The sequence below is a fragment of the Sylvia atricapilla genome, chromosome 7 (genome assembly GCF_009819655.1).
Source record: "Sylvia atricapilla isolate bSylAtr1 chromosome 7, bSylAtr1.pri, whole genome shotgun sequence".
In the NCBI taxonomy this organism is placed as follows: Eukaryota; Metazoa; Chordata; class Aves; order Passeriformes; family Sylviidae; genus Sylvia; species Sylvia atricapilla.
In genome coordinates this window covers 2,555,549-2,575,613 of record NC_089146.1, presented here as the reverse complement: position 1 = coordinate 2,575,613, position 20,065 = coordinate 2,555,549, and the positions used below count along the sequence as shown (strand labels likewise).

The window sequence follows — 20,065 nt, the reverse complement described above, 5'->3', positions numbered from 1 at the left end:
AGTGACTTCTATCTGTGCTGCTCCTTCTCCAGCAGCAGTGCAGACACTGCTCGTGTGATATATTCCAGAGATACTCCTGACTTCACCCTCTGGCCTGGCCCCCGTTCAGGACGAGGCCTAAAGCAGCTCTACAGAGATCAGTCAGCCATCTCCTGCCTGAGATGTTTTTCTTTGGTGCTCTCTACAGTGCACCTTAACTGTGCCTCTTCCCACTGGCCAGCAGAAGGCATCACTCACCCAGGTAGGCAGCCTGGCTGGTGGATTCTGCCAGCCCTTCCCGCCGCAGGTCCTTCCCGGCATCCCCCGGCGTGGAGCAGTGGGCGGGGGAGCTCTCCAGCATGAAGTTCTTGCTGCGGGAAGTGCTGATGATGCGAGGTGGCAGGAGGATATTGATAACGGTCTGGAGCAGCAGCAGGACCTCAGGCTGCTCCAGCCAGGGGCTGTCTGAGATGCATTGGGAGGGGAAAGAGAGAGAAAGATCAGGCTACGTCCCATCACAGACACTCAAAAGATCCAGACCCTGTTCAGCTCCAAAATGGGGTGCATCTCAAATGTCCCCTAAGCCAAAACTCCGTCCCCCACACCTTGTTATGCTGCTTCTCCTCCTGTAAGCAAAGGCAAAGTTTATTTGAGCACCAACACAAACACGCACAAACACAGAGCTACACAGCACAAAGAAATGTCCCATTCAGAGGTCTCATCTCCTTTTGGCATTCCCCCTCCCTTTACTCATTGCTTTCATTTAGTGATTTGCCAGTGAAGACCCTCTATAGCAGAAAGCAAGGAGCAGGACTTGTGCAAGACAAGTGGCATGGATTGGGCAAACTGTGATTCAGGAGGGGCACAGTTTCTGTGACCTTTTCTCCCCTCTGTGACTTCTGCTACAACAGATTTGTCTTGCCCTGCCCTCCAGTTTCAAAAGCAGGAGCACATCTGTGTAAGACCTGACTCAAGGAACCAAGGCACAGCTGAAATAAAGAGAAGAAATAATAACTAATCCCAATGGGGCTCTTTCCAGTCTCAGACCCACAGGGCACTTAGCTGACATACTGCCAGTGACAGAAAACCAAATTACATAAAAAAATATAATAGAGAGAGGAGGGAAAGTGCAAACATCAGTTGTCAGAAAAGGGGGACAAAAATTCTTTTTGTTAAATTAGTCAGACCTTTGCTTCCAGATCCTACTGTGAGCACAAATGGAATCAGTAGGTTTAAAAGCATTCCTTCCCTTCTTTCCTGATTGGTGAATGGGGAGACGACATGGCTTAGGGGAAAATCTTCTTTCAAAGCCTGTGCAGTAATAATAAAAAAGGATTAAACGATTTCATCAGCAGATCACACACACAAGTCACTGCAGGGAATGACCATCCCCCGGCCACCCTGTTCACACAATTATGTTCACACAGCACTGATGACCTGATTGAATGAGATGCCCTCAGACCACTTAGTCAGGAGGAAAGGCAATTCACAGAGTAACACAGGGATCACCTGCTTGTGCCATAGCCAAACATAAGAAGCCCAGACTCCTAACTCCCAGTTATCATTAACAAAATCAGATGTATCCCACAGGAGTCAGCTGAATGTTAGTCCTAAGCTCTGCACTGCTGTGAATGGTATCAAGATCTGACACAGAATATAGAGAATGAAAAAAAGGAACAGAGGAAACTGCACAGATGACATTATCTAAATATTCTCCTGTCTGAACATGGAGGCTATTCCCAAACATATTTTTGTTCTGCCTCACTTCGTACTGCCCTGTCATTCTCCCTAACACAAAGGATGAACTTCTGAAAAATAAACAAAATGCATGTTTACCTCTTGACACACAGTCAAGCTTAAATTGAAAGGTCTTTCACCTTTTAGAGGAGGTAATTCAAATGGCTGTCACTAGAACCTTTGCTCATTTACAACATCCCAGTTGCTACAGACTTTGCTGTGAAATGCAACTGAACCTTGCAACTCCTCAAGTGTGCAGACCTGAGCTGAGAAATTCTAAATGTTCTCTGATGGGGTATGAAGTACTTCTGTTTTGCATTCTGCTGGAAGTATTGGGAATTATGACTCGTGTTTTTCCTAATGTTCAGTTCTCATTATATTTAAGCCCACAAACAAGTGAACAGGAAGGGAGAAGAGGATAATAAAAGTTCCCCATGATTATAAAAAATACATTAATTTCGTATCTTTTTTTAATAGATAATATTTCACAGCAGGTGAAAGTGGCCTTTGGTTTTATTTTGATTAAAGAATCATTACCTCAGAGCTGGAAGAAATCTGTTCTCTTTCTGTGACAGTTTGTACCCAAGAAGTCCTTCTGTGCCCCATGCTCTGAGGAACAGCTCTGTGTGTTGCTCCCTGTAAGCCTTCCTTTCCAAGCCACCCTGCTGCTCAGAAACACCTGCCTAAGTATTCAACTGGATGTACCAATGCATATTTTAAAATGCAAGTTGGAGCTAGATAAGGAAATTTGTCTCTTCTTTGGTCACCATTCAGCCTAATTTCATGCCAGTGGGGAGGGAAAGGGACACTGAGGCAGAAAGACTGTAAAAAGTTATAGTGCTGCTATGAGAAAGGAATAGTGGTGAAATTCACCAAAAATTCTGGAACTTTTTTTTTAAATTCTGGCAACAAGGATACCATTGCGTCAGCAGCTGAAAAGCCAAGTTGCCCTGCTTTTTGTGCTGGCACACTGTGTGACCAGCTCAGGTAAGAGCAGAAGAGCACAAACTCCAGTCTCAGTTGCACACATGGTCCCACAGGAGGACAGGAAGGGTTGCATGGATGTAGCCCAAGCCAGGGCCCATCTTCCTGTGGCAGAAGTCTTATGCTAACTCCTTAGATCCTGCAGAGAATCCTGACCTGCTTGTCAGAGCCTTAAACAGCATCCATCAGCCAAACTCCCTGGACTTCAATGGCAGTGTTAAGCTGATGGATGCTTGCTGTGGACTTGGCCCCAACAGATGAATTCTGAGCTCAGTTCAAGCCTTCAGAAAGAAGGGGGAATTGACATGCTGCTTCTCCTTAAATTTTGGCGTATGTTCCACAGTTTTTGCCCAGCTTTTGCAGAAAGAAAACAGAGCACTGATGAGTTGGTGTCTCAACCAGAAGCTCTAGAGGCCTGGCCGTGGGCCAGGGCAGACACACCTGTATCTGCAATGCTACAAGCCGGACAACAGCTGTGCTGAAGGGCAGAGGTGGCGAGAGATAAGGGCTGAGATGAAGAAGGGGTAATCCGTCAGCCACACTGGAGGGTCCTACCACTCCCATCACCTGCAATACAAACAGAGCACATCACCACAGCTGGCTACTTACAGTTTCATCCATGCCATATCCTCCAACATCAGTGAAATGGAGGTGCCCTTCATTGAGCACTGGGTTGGGGTGGATCTAGCAGAACCAGCCCCCCCAGTGGTCCTTGCAGGAGCTGGGGCCAGTGAGGAGACGGTGTTCCAGCAGGGAAAGGGAAGGGGAGAAGAGGGAACCAGAATGGATGGGAGGAGTGCACAGGTAACCCGGTACATTTATAAATGTACCCAGTACCAGCCCTGAATGACCAGCACTGGACTGGTGGAACAGCTAGAGTTGGAGGATATGTCATTTGACAACTGTAACAAATAAAAATCTGTCATCAAAGCAAAAAGTCTGCATTGAAAGTTGACATCTTTTCCCTTCCCTTGCTTGAAAAATAATGTCCTAAGTCTGACCCAAGCCAGGTTTTGTACAATGTTCAGATTCCTCTCAAACACAGCCTGTTTTGGGGAACTCTAAGCACAATTCCTCTCAGCTGACCGACCCTAGATGTCTGAAGCAGAGCCACCTGCATGTGACCTTGTTGTCTGGAACTCCTTGAATAATCACCACAAGGAAACAGCACTTCTAGGGGAGAGTTATTTGTACTGTTTGGGATGTGTCCCTCAGGAGGAATTAAGTCACAGGCCTGCATATGCCTGTTTCTCACCATGACCAGACACATCTAGATGATAGGAACAGAGCGAAGGTACCTGTCAGACACCTAAGCTTATGGGAGATGAATGCATGCTTCTTTTCCAAATTCAGCCTGGGGAAAAAGGCAGCAACCATTTTTTTTGCCAGAAAACCAAAGGACAATTTAGAAGGAAAAGAGTCAGAGCCCCTTCTTTACATCATTATGGGTCATCACTGAGATATTTCCCCACCTTCCTGGATAATTGATTTTTGGGATTCATGTTCTACACGTGATATAACATACAGTCATGCACTGCTCACAGTGCACTCAGTTCTGACAGCTAAAGGCAAAATACTTGTAGCAGTAAGAGCACTGGCCCATTCTTATTCAAACGTCAAAACGGAAGCTTTTAGAGCACTGGCTAATTCTCATTGTGGGTCCCTTGGAGAGCTTGTTAGGGTGATTTAATCTGCCATGTCCGCTTGACAAACTCCTACTTGAGCTAACTGTGTAGCAACCTCCCCATGTAACAACTCTTAAGTAATCTGAGGTCCCAGATCTACATTAGTAGGAGGCAGCTGCTACCTCTGCTTGGGCCAGGAAGAAATCTTATGGATTCTGACAGGTTGGAGCTTCCCTGCCCTTGCAGCAAGGAGTGCTGACTTGACTTGAAAGCCAGGACCCTGGCAAAACTTGACACTGCATTTTAGCTAATGACCATTGTTTTTTGAAGCCCCACAGAGCACTGGTGAACCCTGAAATGGTTTTTTGTAAGCTCCTAGATATAGTTACAGCATTTATGTTCTAAGGAGAAAATGTTATAAAACCCAAGAGCAGTAAAATTCTAGTGCAAACTTTCCCCCTTAGTCTGTATTTTTGCATAGGGAATGAAAGCATGCCTGTTTGCCCAAGTGGCTGAAGTTACATGGATATCAAACTGGGGGCTTGCCCCCAGTGTAACATCTGCAGAAACACTATGGTCTGTCACTGAATGACCAGGCAAACTCTGTCCACGTCACTTGTCTGCTGTAACACACTTAGGAGCATCAACTTCACTACGAGAGGGATCTGAATATTGTACAGTGCACACCTGTACTAGATCAATCCAGGGACATTACACACAGTGGAGTCAATTCACCTTGTAAACCCCTCTAACTATGCAGCACCCGCTGGCCTCTGACAGAGCGATCAGGGCCCTTCCCCACTGGGGACGGTAGGTATCCCCAGTGCCACCCTCTCCCCGGTGTGTGCAGTCTCCACCACCCCACTCTCCAACTTGCAGCCCTCAGCTCTCAGCTCAGTCTGGCAAAGGTGGATCTTCAAAGTGGTGCGTGGGAAGTAATGGAAAATAAATTGCTTGACCGCTGCCACTGGTCACTCTATCTCCCCATGCGCCACTTCAAAAATGAACCTTCCTGTCTCTCATGTCACTTGCAGAGTCCCCTTGTGGGGGGTTAAAGGGGACAGGTGAAACAACAGGAATGGGAATAAACTTGTCATCTTCACTCCAGAGAAATCAACAGCAGGGGAAGGTTTAGTAAAGGTTCATGGGGTTGCCGCTCGGCTACTCACCAGATTGACACAGACATTGATCAGAGACCTAAGGTGAGGCAGGAAGGATATGATAGGCTGCCTCTGAAGTGTCAAACAAACCCCTTCAATCAAACTGCTGGCAGGCTCCCACTCAACCTGGCGCCTGCAATAATACAACAGTAGGTGCCGTTAGCCGCGGGCTCCTGCCCCCCACCAGACGCCCAAACACGGCCACCGACACACACTGAAGCCCACAGAGGAGACGTGGCAGACAGCAACGACGCCCAGGAGAGCACAGAGAACGCTTCACCCACGCAGGCCAGGAAGGCACAGAGCCACAGAGCACACCGGGGGTTTGTCTGAGGGACGAGGAAGGCGGCAGCGCGGGAGGAGCTGCATTTCACTGCCTGACGCTTCCCTCCGACACAAGAGGTGATGCCAAGGCACCAGAGCGAGCCCACACGGCGGCCTCAGCGCGGGGAAAGGCCCCCATCTCATGGGGCCTGGGGATGTACCCAGTGCCATGGGCAAATCCCATCAGCCTGAGTGCCCTCTGCAGTCTGTCTGCTCCACCAGCGTCACTCCCGGACACAGACTGCCCTGAGCATGAACTGTACAATCTCCACCTGGTGCAGGAGGGATGACTCACTCCCCATCAGCACCAAAGGCCTTCATTCCAGGATCCTTTCTTCCCTGACACTTTGCTTTTATCGCCAAAACAAAATCTAGGGATTGTGTCAGATGCTGAAAGGATTCTCCTTCCTTCTCATTAGCAGACAGAGCTAACATCAAAGTGGTTCACACCCTTCATCTCAGGGCCTTGCTCTCTGCAGTCGTTGTCATTCACAAGCCAGCATCTGATGCGTTTACTGGGACAAAAAGACGAAAGGCTGGCATAGCTTAAGTTAGCTCAACCCTTCAACAATATCCCAGTCAAGCTCTTCAGGTGACTCCTCAGAGCCACACAGGGAATCAAGCGTTCATTATCCAAGTTCTTCTGCAGACCAACACACATCTAACCTTTGTGCACCCACTGTAACTAAATCTCCAAAACAGTGCTTTGTTCTTGTTCTTACATATCCCCTGATTGCAGCAGACACTGGCTTTGGAGTGGGATGCCCACAGGAGGCAGCGTGTAAGACTCTGATCATGAGTACCCCAAGGGATGGCTCCTGGGGTCTTGCACCCAGACCCATCCCTAACAGACTGCTTGACTCAGTGATGCTTAAATATAGTTGTTGCATTTGGTCCAGTGGCTTTGCTGCCCTTTTGTGGACAAAAGAGTAATTTAAGCCAAGCATAGGAACAGGCATAGAGAGAGAGAGAATATGAAAGAAATTTTAATTAATGGACATCCATTCAGCTTACAAAAGGAAGAAAGATCTTCAGGAACAAAAAAACCCTATGTGCCTTTGAGGCAGGGGGAAGTATGAGTGGGCAAAGAAGGAATGAACAGGCAAGACATGTCAAAGTATCAAACCGAAAGGAGAGAGAAGCACCGAAATTTCTGCCTCTGAATTCCCTACAAGGGTGGAGTTTTTTGAAGCAGGTCAGCCAAAGAAAAAGGATAGTGATGCCAGAAAGAAGATATCACCTCCCTCTTACTTGTTCCATCTTTGATTCCTACTGGAACATAATTCTGATGTTCTTTAACATGATTTGGCTTCTCAGCTGAGACTGCCAATGAAGTGCCATTCAAGTAGTCAAGGACATATGCTCATGAGGGTGACCAAGACCAAGGACTCTTTTTACTCAGATCACTGGAAAATTCACAGGTCTGAGTGACTTTATACCGCCCAGACTGGATTTGTACCACTGCCTCCAAGCAGGGATGCTCCACAGTCAATACTTCTTGAAGCTGCCAAAGTCTGTACGTACCATAATGCCACTGTGTGATATACCAGGCTTCCAACAGGCACGGACCTGAAGCAGTTGGTGCAGTTCTTTGCCTTTTATTAGGGAGCAATCAGAATCTACTGCATAGCTCCTGACTATTTTTTTCTTTACAGAGGACATAACAGTTCTGCCATGCTAGAAATACTCTTACTACAGTTTGGCTTTCCACTAAAAAACTCACAGCAAAAGTTAATTAAAAGGGCAATGAGATAGAAAAAATCTGAAGACTTCTTGGAAAAGAAAAATGATGTTTTTGCAAGTTCTCTCTTTAGTTCTTAATAACCATGCTGCAACCAGAAGACACAACAAAAATGCCAACATAAACACACTCACAGAGATTAAAAACACCTGTAATTTTCTGGTGTGTTGTAAAGACTCACTGCAACATGACAGCTTGAGGTAGATGACATACCCACACTTCAAGGCTTGCAACATCAGAAACGGACCCCAGAGGGTTTCCAGAGTACCTGCTCACCTCAGAGTTGGCATCTTGTGAATTTTATTGAACATACGATCCAATCTCTTTAAGATGAGGATCAGGGCAGGTCTCACCGCCTCGGCTGTCCAGTCAGTGATGGGCAGCATCTCCATGATGTAGCGCCGGAGCCCGCGGCTCTCCATCGTCTGCGTGTCGTAAGGAGCCAGCTTCAGCAGGGAATGGGCAATTTCTGCCAGCCTGAAACCACGGGTCGTTGAGAGAAAAGTAAACACAGCTTGCATTGCTGCACACTTTCATTTCTGCCAATGAACTGGCATATAAATATTCAGGAGCCTAGTAAAAAGACAATGGTGCGAGAGTTGATCTAAACTCTTGGATCTGATACCACAGTTCCAGCCTGTTGAGACTGCTTTGCTGGAATCACTGTTTATATTTAAGAACACATGAGTGGTCTAAATATTGCTTTTACATTAAATGCACCAAGGGAACATCAGGAACCACGGATATGTGTAGTTAAAACCAAAGTACTTGTGCTGGCAGTAAGACTTCAACATTGTCAATGCCTGTGAAACACAGACCCAACATCCCCTTTCTGTCAGTTAGTAAGTGATTTGGTTTTGTTCTGTGCTTGTTTTTCAGCATTACCACTTCCTAAAGTAATGCTGAAAAACATAATGCATTACCACTACTGTGCAATTTTAAGGTGTTAAATTTCAGGTTTACATAAGGTGTCCATAGGTTTACACAAAGATGTCCTTTGTAGGACTGCTCCCTGCAGTTTTTATTTGTCTCTCCTGACACCTCTACAGATTGTGTTGCTGTTGCTTTTTCCACTCTCCCAGATGGCCTTGCCAACAGCATTTTTTTGTATTGACTGTGAAATATCATTTAACATCATTTAACTTACACTTGCAGTTTGATAAATATCTACTAAACACTTGGATATTTGTGGTAAGCAAAGACCAGAAATAAAACATGACACATCAAGAGAATTGGTGTTGGATGATTACAGTACAATCCTATCCATATTGTGGGGGATTTTTCTGAAATGCATCCAACTAATGGAACATTCTTCTATTCTCTTTATAATCTGCCTAGTAATATCAAGGGCAACAAGTTCCTCAGATTAACCAAAACATGTATAATATTGGGGTTTTATCCAGTATTTCTTTATTATTCCTTTTTAAAAACTCCTTTGTCCTACTATGAAGTAGGTCTGTTTTCTTAAATGCTGTGAAATTTAAATTATCATATAATTAAGCTTCTTGCCAGCAATACAATACCAGTTCCATGCAACGATATATTATAAAGTGTGAGATCCACTTCATCCAACTTAAAACATCAATCTTAATTTATCTGTTAGCTCCTTCCTAGTAGACATAAGCAGCATGGGAGATTCTTACCTTCCTAAAATACTGGGATAAACAGCTGGATGTGCATCTTCCTTTTTACTGGGTGCAAAAAGATCTTAATGACTCTTTCAGACTAAACATTGGACTTTTAAATGGATAAAACTGGGTGAGATGAATCCTGTCTGAAGTGACTGGCATGGTATCCTGTTTTCTGAAGCCTCTGAAATGGCACCTGTCAGCCTCCCCAGACCACGACTGTCACATCACATTCTGATAAATCTGTTCTCTGTGTAGAACTGAGTTTGTCCTACAGTGGTTAAATCCTGTCAGTCATGTCACTGATACTTATGAATTTATCTAAGGATTGAGATATGTTGCTTTTATTTAGAGATAATGATGATTAAGCATTTTAGGTCACAACCCTGACTAAGCAGCTATTTCTGGCATTTTCCAGGAGACTTAAAGGAATCAGAGCACAACTTGTTATCTGCTGTAAATCAGTGTCAGTTTTACTGCTGTAACCTCTGGCCATGAGAGACCTTCTCCCTTGAAAAGAGTGCAGTAATTTGCCAGCTGTTAGTGTAAATGAAAAGCTGACATAACAATCAGATCTATTCCCTCTTGTCCCAGTTATTGCTTCTCAGTAGCAATTTATGTTATTTTGTGTTTACCACGAACAGCAAACATAGAGAGTCAGGTCCAAAGTGCTGGGTCCCTACCCCCAACTTCTTCCAGGTCAGCACCATGCAAAATCGTTTGCAGTGAGCATCAAACCCATAATCTGGACTCAGTGCAGCACTTCCAGAAAAGAGTTGTGCATCTGCTGCATCACATGCTGAGGTGCTGGCCCTGTAAATGCCCTCTGTCCCATCCTTCCCTGTATTTCAGGCAGTTAGAAACGGTTGTTCTGCCTTTTTTGCTTGTGAGCTGCTGGCTCTGATGCACAGTGCCACTGGAGAGGGTAAAGGTTGAATTCAACCAGGTAGGCAGCTTCCTCACCCCTTGCTCTGCAGAGAGATTCATCTGCTCTGCTCCTTGCTGCCACTTGTCCTGATACATCAGATGGAGCTGTTTCGGATGGGGGTCAGAATGAGAGTAGAGATAAGCTTGAGAAACCTTCTTTATACACAAAGCAGCATCAGTACAATCTCAGGAACATCCAAAACAGCCTCTGCATGTTTCAGACAAAAGCATGCAACTACATGGCCAAAAAGTGATTCCATCTGCTACTGTGAAAAAGAAAGAGCTAAAAAGAAGGGAATCCCCCTGAAATAAACAAGTAAAAGCAGGATGCCTGTGGAATACCTCATGTGGGACTTCACATCCAGCAGCTCCAGAGAAGTCACTCGGGGCTCACCAGCCAGATTCTGCAAAATCTTCAGCCTCGGACCACAGTGCTTGTAAAACTCTGTACAGATGTTCAGCAATGACTCCCGTGGTCTCCTGAACTCCTCCCTGGCAATTCGTTCATCCAGCTCCTCTCGGGGAAGACCCTGGCCCTCCTCCATTAAGTGGAGGTTCTCCCTGGAGGATACAAAGTAAGACACAGAGTGTTATAGGCAGCAGATCACAAGGGTTAGAGTATAACAACCTTTTCATCTTGTTTTTGCAACAGATGCTTTCCTCTGCAATTGCAAGAAAGGTAGTTGCATCTGCAATTAAGAAACAAAAAAGGGAAGTTATAATCTTCCAAGTCTTGCTAAAAATGAAAATACTTTCTATGTGAAATATCCTTTGATATGTTCCCTGAAAAAAGGCTGCCTGTCAGAGCAACTGTGTGTGGGAACGGTTCATCACACATCAGGGGAGACTGGGATAAAATATTACTGTACCTGATAAAGTGTAGTTTGGCTCCCTGTTCTGGGTACCTGGGAAAACAGAAACAGTGAGGTTGCAAACAGCAACTCAGTAGTGCCTAAACTTGCCTTAAAAAAAAAAAAAAAAAAGAAACTGTTCTAGCCCAGAGGTTTACACACCATGGTCAGGATGGTATCTTGTGTCACTGGAACAATGCCTACACATAGTTACTGACCACACTGAATTGCCTTTATCTCCCAGCTTCCATCAAAAAACATATTCCTAGAGTTATTGACCTTGTTCTGAAAGGAAAACTTCAGGCTTACAAACCACAGCTCTCTTTCTAGTGATTTCTCTTACTGATTTTCACCTCAGTGCTCAATCTGTTTCACAAAACCAGAGCTCAACAAGTGAAAAGACTACCTCAGAGTGGTTTTTCGTTTGTTTGTTTTATTGTCATTTTCTCTTGTTATTTCTTTTTGAGAAAGCATTAACAGACCCTGCACCACTTGGCTAACATGTGCAAGGCTGGAACAGTAATCATTCTAACATCATGAGACTCCTGCTGTTGCTAGCAAATGTCTCTTGCAATGATAACACAACAAAAGAAACAAGTGCAGGAAACCTGGAGCAGCGCAAAAATATTTTGGATCAGAGGCTGAATGTCTGATAATTAGAAAAATCTGGAAATGTAAGTCAGGATGCCTGAGTCACACTGCACTGGGAATGTCGGCACTGTCTGTCAGCAGATACATATTAACTGCTCTCCAAAATCAGCAGATAGACAATAAAGTACTACTTTCCATTACATCTTATTTTCCTTTGACTGAGCCATCCTGCAAACGAAGTAAATGGCATATGTCCACTTCAGGCTTCAGCATGTCTGGTTTATCTGCTGGTTTGTCATGGCTGGAGTTTATCTGCTTCTCACATTAGGGACTGAAAATCAAAACCATGTTTTAACAATGGCTGAACAAATTTTAAAGAATAACAGACTGATGCCAGGAATTACCAACCAAGATGTGCACACATTTACAACCTGACGTAATAGCCCTTTGATGATTCATGGAGAAATTGATTTCTGAATCCCTTGAATTAAAAAAAAAAAAAATCCACAAACCACCCCCCCCAAAAAAAAACCCCAAACCCACCACCAAAACAACCCCCCCAAAACAACAACAAAACCCTACCAAACAACAAACCACGAACAGAGAATAACTTGGAAAAGTCCAGAAAAACAGCTATCCCAGCTTTTGCTAGGCTACACTTCCCTTCCAGGTCAGCACAAGCATTCAGATTTTTAGCACAGTAAGGCATAGTTTAGCCAGGAGAAGGCAGAAAGTTGCCTGCTGCAAAGAAAAAACTTCACAATCCCAAATGCTTGTGGGTAGACTAAGCCCTTCTTCTATGAACAAGTAAATTGTCAGTGGCCTTGTCTAATTTGCAGCAGCCTAACTGGAATGGCCTCTATGCCAAGGAGCAAAATTACAGTTCACTGGTGCAGTTTCCTTCTTCTGTGAGAAAGTTCTTTGGTGTTTTGTTTTGTTGGGTTTGGGTTTTTTTTTAAGAAGGACAAGAATATTTCCAGGCAAGTTGTCAGTTACCCTTTTTCTGCTATCTGTAACTGTAAAATAAAAAATAAAAAATAAAAAAAAAACAACCACCCTAGACCAATGTGGAGGTAAAGATTATAGAAAGAGACCATAGGGAATGTAGAAGGAAATGGGAAAGGAAACAAAAGAAAACTAGAGGAGGTGCCAGTCTCTGTGAGCCTCAACTGATAGGCAGTTTGTGTTTGTACAGGTGTTCAGCCCCTTAGAAAAAGGCCAGAAGGATCTGACCCTTCTGCTGATGCCTTAAAAATTTTAGTTTTCATGTTTTTCAGCATCTATGCTGCCTAGGGGTGTAGTTCTGACCCTCATATTAAGTGTCAGTCAGCTCTCTTCACAGAGTAGGGAGACAACACAAATTGCCTCCCTGATGAAGACCAAGGACAATGAGTACAACTTTCAGGCCCAAAAGCACAAACAACAGGGGACTGAAGGGAGGAACAAGAAGGATGGGACTTCAGAACCTGAAGCTGTAATTAGAAAATTAAACTCCAATATGCAAATGGACCAAAACCATTTTGTGACCATTTGGGGTCCACCTTGGGTGTAGCCCTGGCCAGGCTCTTGTGCTGCCCAAGGTGTGCCCTAAAGGCCTTTTAATAAATATCTACTTTATTCTGTAGCTTTGTCCAGTCTCTGTTCCAGGTCAGCCTTCCCAAGGCATCACTGCCAGCCAAGCATGCTCTGCCCACTGGTAACTTCAGGAACAAAAGCAGAGAATGAGTGAGCTTCAGCAAGATACTTCTAGAGGTCAACAAGGGGAATTAATAATTTAGAATGTGTGCCCTCCATTTTGATACCCTGGTCTTCTATTTAGATGCATTGTTTTAAACTAGAAATCCTACTCTTGGGTATTTTGGTCATCATCAGAAATGCAGTCCTCAGGAATGTGCTCTTTTGAGGTGACTGTTTTCTCCCACAGTACAGTACCCAGAGCACTCCTCAGCTGTTTGAGGCTAAGCACTCTGAGCAATGAGATATTACCTTATTGAAAAAAAAAAAAAAAAAACAAAAACCAAACCAAAAAACAAACAAACAAACAAACAAAAAACCACCAAAGAAACAACACCAAACCCAAAACTGCTTCAAAAATTAAAAAAAAAAGTAAGAAAAGCCTTACCTGGTATTCACACCTGCTGACATGGTGTGGTTTGCTGTCGTGGTGCCTTTATGGCCTTGGTCACATCGACTCATCTGTGGGGCTGTCATAGGCCTGGGAAAGAGAAGGTGAACAAACACACCACACATTAAATCTGACAAGCACACAGGAATTCTGCTCTTGCTCTGGAAACTTGCACTAATTTTACCAAGTCCTGTGCATTCTCTCTCCCTGCAAAGACAAGCAAATGCAGGCTCAGCCCCTTGGCCCATGTGTATTACCTGGTGAGAACTTCTACACTGTACAAGAGGGCCTGCAAAGAGGTGGCAAGGGCACCCATAGAAGCAATCTCCTCACGAGCTGCTGTCCCAGTGTCCACTTGAGAGGTTTGTCGCTTCAGTTTTTGCAAGTAACAGGGAACCAGGGCTTCCAAGACCATCAGCATCTGGAGGCTGGAAAAATAACAGTATTTGGTCTGTTTTATTTTGTAATTCCTGAACTCATATTAGAGGCTTAGGTTTCTATCTGAAGACCCTAAATCTGTCACTGGGCATTCATTGCTTCTCACCAGAAGTCTTGAGCCAAAAAAAAAAATTGGACTGGGAACTTCAGGGGGACAACAGATGATGTATGAAACAATAACATTAACAAAACCCCCTGAACTTTCAGGTATCTCCCAAATACGTCATCCATTTGCTAACAAGCAGAGACTCTCTTATTCTCTGATTCCCTCTTGCAAACTAACATTTGTACTTAAATAGGTTTGTTATCTTCCTGTTCTCTCCAGCTGCCTGTTTCTCCCCTTCCCGTTCCCTCTCCGTTGCTCCTCTGATGACAGAAACCAACAGGATGTGGTGTGATCCCCACTGGGAAGCATGGCTTACACATTGCTGCTGTGGCTGCCCTCCAGCTCAGTGCTGCACCAGCACTGGATCTGGAGCTGCTGCCCTAGAAAGGGCTAACAGCCTGAGGCTTGGCCTTGGAATGCATTTCTATATCCTCTGCCTCCATTTGCTAGCCTTGCTTTCACATACCATATGCAGCTCTTATGCTTTTTTTAAGTCTGCACAAATCAAGGCAACAGATGATCACCTTCTGAATGACTCAGGAGCATAAGCCACCACTGTCACACACAGCTTGATGGCTTCACTGATGGAGAAGGTCAAGTCTTCATTCCCATAGCAGAAGTCTGAGAGAGTAAAGCAGTATGAGAAGACTATCACACAATTATACTAAGTATGAAAGGAGCTAACACACTTCCTTTTCCCCCTCTCCTATTGCTTGCTTTTCATGTTAACAATGCCCAATAGGCTCTTGGACTCAGATTTTATCCCTGTAAAAGAAACAGAACTCAGTAGGTGAAGCAGCTCTCAGCAGGTCACTCACTGCTGAGAAAAAGGCTACAGAGTCCTGTTTCACACATCACCCATCAAAAGCTAAGTCTTAAGCTCACATATGGCAAGGACACATATCAAATGAATGATATTTTTTATGCTCCCCATGCTTTTTTCTTACATGTTCAAATCACACAAAAACTGATGGCAGAAGATAGCTTTACTTCTCAAAAATCAAGCCCCTTTTATACTCATAGGCACGTGGGTGCCAGCAGAAAAGTGACTCTGTTGTGCTAGTGATTTCAGAAAAAGGTTTCAAAAGCATTTGAGTCACATATTACGAATATCATTTTGGGCATAATTAGTCCCATGCACTAAGAAACTTGAAAGAATAACACTGGTAACAGAATATTTTTGGTAATGGAACTATAGTCCTGTTTTCAGAAGTGACTTTGTTATGCATGAGCCCAAGTCAAAGTTAAGGTCCTAAAACACGTAAATCATAATTCTGATCTTTATATGGAAGATACCAGATACACAACACACTCATCCACAGTCTCATCATCTACTCATACTAGAGAATTTTCAGAGATGTTTTCGATAGCTCCAAGTTTTTATACAAATGTTTGGTAGAATCCACAAAGAGGAAGAAATATCTTCTGTTTCTGTACCACTTTATATTAAAACTCTCTATATAATTGTGCAGCATCTTAAAACCCCACTACTACAATGCTTTAACTCTAAGGCCAGACATGTTTCACAGTGCATCAAGAAAACTAGTATTTAAGAGAAGTGCAAATTTGGAAAACAAGATGAAGATCCTTATAAAAATCAGCAAAAATCACAAAGCAGCCAAATTCTTAAATGCAGCATTGCATGGATAATTATCAAGAGACAGAATGTCCTGGATACACCATACAGCCATATAAATTCTGCTTTATGATAAATCAACACCCTCCAGGAGCTCAGCACTGCTGGATGTCTGAATTGTCTCCATCATCATCTACTAGTCACAGTCTGCCCATGGGAGAGGATGCTTTTGTTTCCTGTCCATAAGGAGCAGAGCAGAGGATGACATGGATCTTGTCAGCCTAATAACAGTTAATTAGGCATCTTTATTCTTCACTCACACGTGTTAAAACTCAAAATGCCAGAGGCTAGTCTCAGACTAGAAGGCTTAAAGCAGAAAAAGTAGCTTTGGAATAAAATTAAATAATAATTCCCCTCCTGCAGAAAATATCAAAAGGATGATGGTGATAAAACCAGTCTTAAAAGCCCCATGAGGCACAGGAAACAGATAGGACATTCCTAAAGAAGAGAAGGGCTCTGTAGAAATCAAGCTGCATCAAATGTCTGTTGAATCAACAAACAATAAAAGAGAATTACTGAACAAAGGGTGCTTTACTATTACCTAATGACTTGAGAGGCTTCTCTGCTTTCACCAGCTCCAAGATGTCCAAAATGTCTGGAGTCTCTCCCTCCAAAGACTGCAGCAGGTCAAACAGGCACTGAGCTGACACTCCTTTGTTGGTTCCATTGTTTGTAGCATCCTGTTCCAACAAGAGACATTCATGTCATCCCAGGACAACCTTTGTCTTCAACAAAGGGTCCACATGGAGTTCAAGAGCTCACATGGAGTTCAAGAGCTGCCTTGCCTGACTCAACAGACTGATGCTATAGTGGGGGGCACGATCTGAAAGCTGCACACAGATCTTTGCTGCCTTGTGAAGGACAAATGTAAGTGTGCTGACAGTGCCCCCCTTCCATTACCATGCCCAAAATGTTAGAACGTAACTAACGATTATTTCAAAACATGACTAATTTAGTGTTAGACTTCACACATACTAAAACTTGGTAGACTTTCCACGTACTAAAACTAAAGCCTTTAATTCCAATTGCTGGATTATAAGAATGGGTTTGCATTTAAAGAGTTGTAAGTCATTACTGTCCTTTTTTAATGTGTTTATAGACAGAAATTTCAAGTGAGACCACATTTGCTGGCCTGGACACCAGCAGCCTGCCATCTAAGCACCCTGCTCCATCAAGAGACGCGCAGAAGCGTGCAGAAATCAGTGGGGACCCGGTTCTGTGCAGCAGCACTGAACGTTCTCTGCTGGTGAACTCTGATGGGGGTGGCTGCAGACCCTGGCTTCCCCCCCGAGCCAGGAGGATGGCTCTCACTCACAGGGAACTCCAGGAGAGGGGCCACGCTGGCAAAGAGCTGCAGGACGAAGGGCTTGCGGTGCAGGACGTAGAACTGGCGGCACGCGAACTCAATGGCCTGGCGCAGCTGCGGGTTGCTCTCGTAGTCAGAGTACACCTGGGCACATGGAAAGGGACATGGAGGCACCATCCCACTGCCATTCCTGACACACTCTTAAACTGGGCCACCCTCCCCAGCAATGCATTTCATGGACAAAATGTCCCTAGGAAAAAGTCTGCATTCCATACTTGAACATTCCCTACATTTTTAATCGAGTGTTTTTGGTGCTACATTTTGAGGTCAATTCCTTCCCTCTCCTTCTGAGAAGCACTTTACTTGTCAGAAGCCAGTTAGTGCTTTCTTTCTGAACCTTCCCATTTTTTAGTTAATCAAATCTTCCAGTCCTTTCTCACAAGATATGTTTTCTACATGAAAATCCCTGTTTTCCTGCAGTCTCTTGAGTTAACTGATGCTTTCTCTGAGCTGGATAGAGCCAGTACTTCCAATAAGGACTACTGATGATGAAAGCAGAATTATTCCATGTTTTCCACATGATAGAAATCTGTATAGTCACCTCAGACTGGCATTTGAGACAATCTTCTCTTCTACCCTTCAGCAGAAGGATGCTGTTGATTCATATTTGCTTTCAGATCTAGAACTCCAACATTCTGTCCTGCAGAGGTGCCACGAAATCACTTACTTTCTTTCTCACATTCTGTGTCTGATGATACAAAGGTAAAGTCTAAGCTAATCAACACAGTTAGCTTAGACTAACTGGTTTGGGTTTTTTCTGGTTTTTTTTCAGACTGCATCTCCGGTTTGTCATGATAATTTGTACTCCTACTCTGTCCTCCAACACAGTGACGGTGCCACCCATTTTGAAAATATTTTAAGTTTTTCAGAGTGGCATTTCCTTCAGGTCTGGCCACTGAACCATGCAGAGATTATGATGCCGATTTTTGTTATTTGTTTCTCAGTTATGTAAATGCTATGAATTCCCAGGAACAACTTCTCTGTGTGAGACCTCTGCAGAGATTTCTCAGTGCCCTGGTAGGCTGAGGAAATCAGCATGGCTTTCATACAAGCACAACCCTCTAACATGGGGATGAGGCCTGTCAATTACCAGCAATATCTCATTTGCTTTAGAAAAGGGAAACAATTAACTGCATATGCATTTTACCAAGGAAAGACTTGCAACAAAAAAAAGCCATGTGTGGCAATGTGTGTGTATGAATCAGGAACTGAGCTTCAATTAACGGTAAAAGAATTGACCATGAACAAACTAAATGATCTTGGGTGCCTGGCACAAAGAAATAGAAGTCTGCAAAGCAAAACAAGCTCAGAAACACTTCCATTTTCTTTTGGAATTGCTTTTTTACCTTGCAGGAGTGGTATTTTAATAATTAAGTAGTTGACAATAATTGAGGGTGAGGATAGGAAAGAATTATAACTTCTCTCAACATGAAGTGAAAATGAAGAATGGATCCTTTGCAGGACTGAATGCTGCCTGTTGAGAACTTCAAATTACATTATAAGGTTATTTTATTTCAAAATGTTTTGTTTCTTATTAATAAACCCATGCACTGCTGACCTGGATCCAATTCATACTTATCTAATCATGTAAGGCATGATATCAGACTTCCCAGTTACTACAGAGCTTGTTCAGATAGCTAAAATAACCACTGGTTCTAATTATTGTTCTCTGCTAACTATGTGGAAATGAACACGTATAGGGATTCTCCGTTTCTGTATTTGCATTATAATGCTAAATCTCTACTTAGATACTGCCTTTGAGTCCTACAGAAATAATCCTTCCTATTTGTAAAAGAACTATTTTTTAAACTTTATTTTCAGTAGCTGATTTTTTCAAGAACCAACAGGAAAAGAGGCCCACTTATTCATCTCAAAGTGAAAAGAAACTCCACCTCTGACACTTCCAGTATTTGTCATCACTCACAAGGAAAGATAACATGCAGTTTTTCATAAACACTTTAGTTATTTTCATACTTAAAAACTGAATATAATTTAGTTTCAATCAGCAAGTACTAAATCCAGATATTTCAACTATTTTCCAAACTTCAGCCATCCCTGAAGTAAAAATCATGGAGAGATGCCCAAGGTCCTAAGAACTGTCCAGAAATTTTCCATTTCTGTGTGGAAGTACAGAGAAAGGAAAACAGACATTTCTTTACTTAACAGAAAGGAGATCAGAAAATTTAGAAACTTAGCCAAGAAGGAAATAGAAAACATACTTGGGCCACCCACTCTGGCCTTCTTGGGGCACCTTAAAAGCCTTCATGAGGACTCAGCAAATCAAAGTTTCCTTGTTAAGCATCAACTCCACATTGGAATCACAGGATGGCTTGGGTTGTAAGGGACTTTAAAGTCCATCCAGTTCCACCCCTTGCCATGGGCAGGGACACCTTCCACTATCCCAGGTTGCTCCAAGCCTGTCCAATCTGGCATTGGACACTTCCAGGGATGGGGCAGCCTGAGCCAGAGCCTCACACAACACCACCTGTTTTGTTAGACATGCAACCGTAGAGAACAGAGCTGCCAGCAATTTTCTTTTACTGGCACATGGGCATAGTTGTGAGGAATTTAAAGGACTGTGGTGTATGAATTTGTCTGACCATTCAGAATCCATCCACAAACAGCTTCCAAAATTGAGAGACTTGGCAAATCAAATTAAAATAGATGATGGATCACAATTAGATGACTTATTTGAAGGATAGAGTTTTGCACCTTAGCTAAAGCTTTGTAAAATAGGTTTATATGTATTGTTACAGTGACAGTATTAGTGCCTTGTGTACTTCACTGTGTATGGCAAATGCTGAATAAACCACCAAAGAAATTTTTTCTGTTCAAGAAAGAGGGGGA

At 43.5% G+C, this 20,065-nt stretch overlaps 1 protein-coding gene across 1 annotated transcript in view; it reads right to left on the bottom strand.

Annotated features, from left to right (window-relative positions):
- UNC80 (unc-80 homolog, NALCN channel complex subunit) overlaps positions 1-20,065 on the bottom strand; it is a 127,191-nt gene that overhangs the window by 20,530 nt on the left and 86,596 nt on the right. The window contains exons 45-56 of the mRNA XM_066322420.1: positions 17,168-17,302; positions 16,394-16,532; positions 14,741-14,837; positions 13,930-14,100; positions 13,670-13,762; positions 10,975-11,010; positions 10,448-10,666; positions 7,827-8,027; positions 5,495-5,618; positions 3,142-3,267; positions 1,167-1,290; positions 238-444 (exon numbers count right to left, since the gene is read on the bottom strand). Of these exons, the coding sequence (XP_066178517.1) occupies positions 238-444; positions 1,167-1,290; positions 3,142-3,267; positions 5,495-5,618; positions 7,827-8,027; positions 10,448-10,666; positions 10,975-11,010; positions 13,670-13,762; positions 13,930-14,100; positions 14,741-14,837; positions 16,394-16,532; positions 17,168-17,302 (1,672 nt within the window). The remainder of the gene's footprint in view (positions 1-237; positions 445-1,166; positions 1,291-3,141; positions 3,268-5,494; positions 5,619-7,826; positions 8,028-10,447; positions 10,667-10,974; positions 11,011-13,669; positions 13,763-13,929; positions 14,101-14,740; positions 14,838-16,393; positions 16,533-17,167; positions 17,303-20,065) is intronic.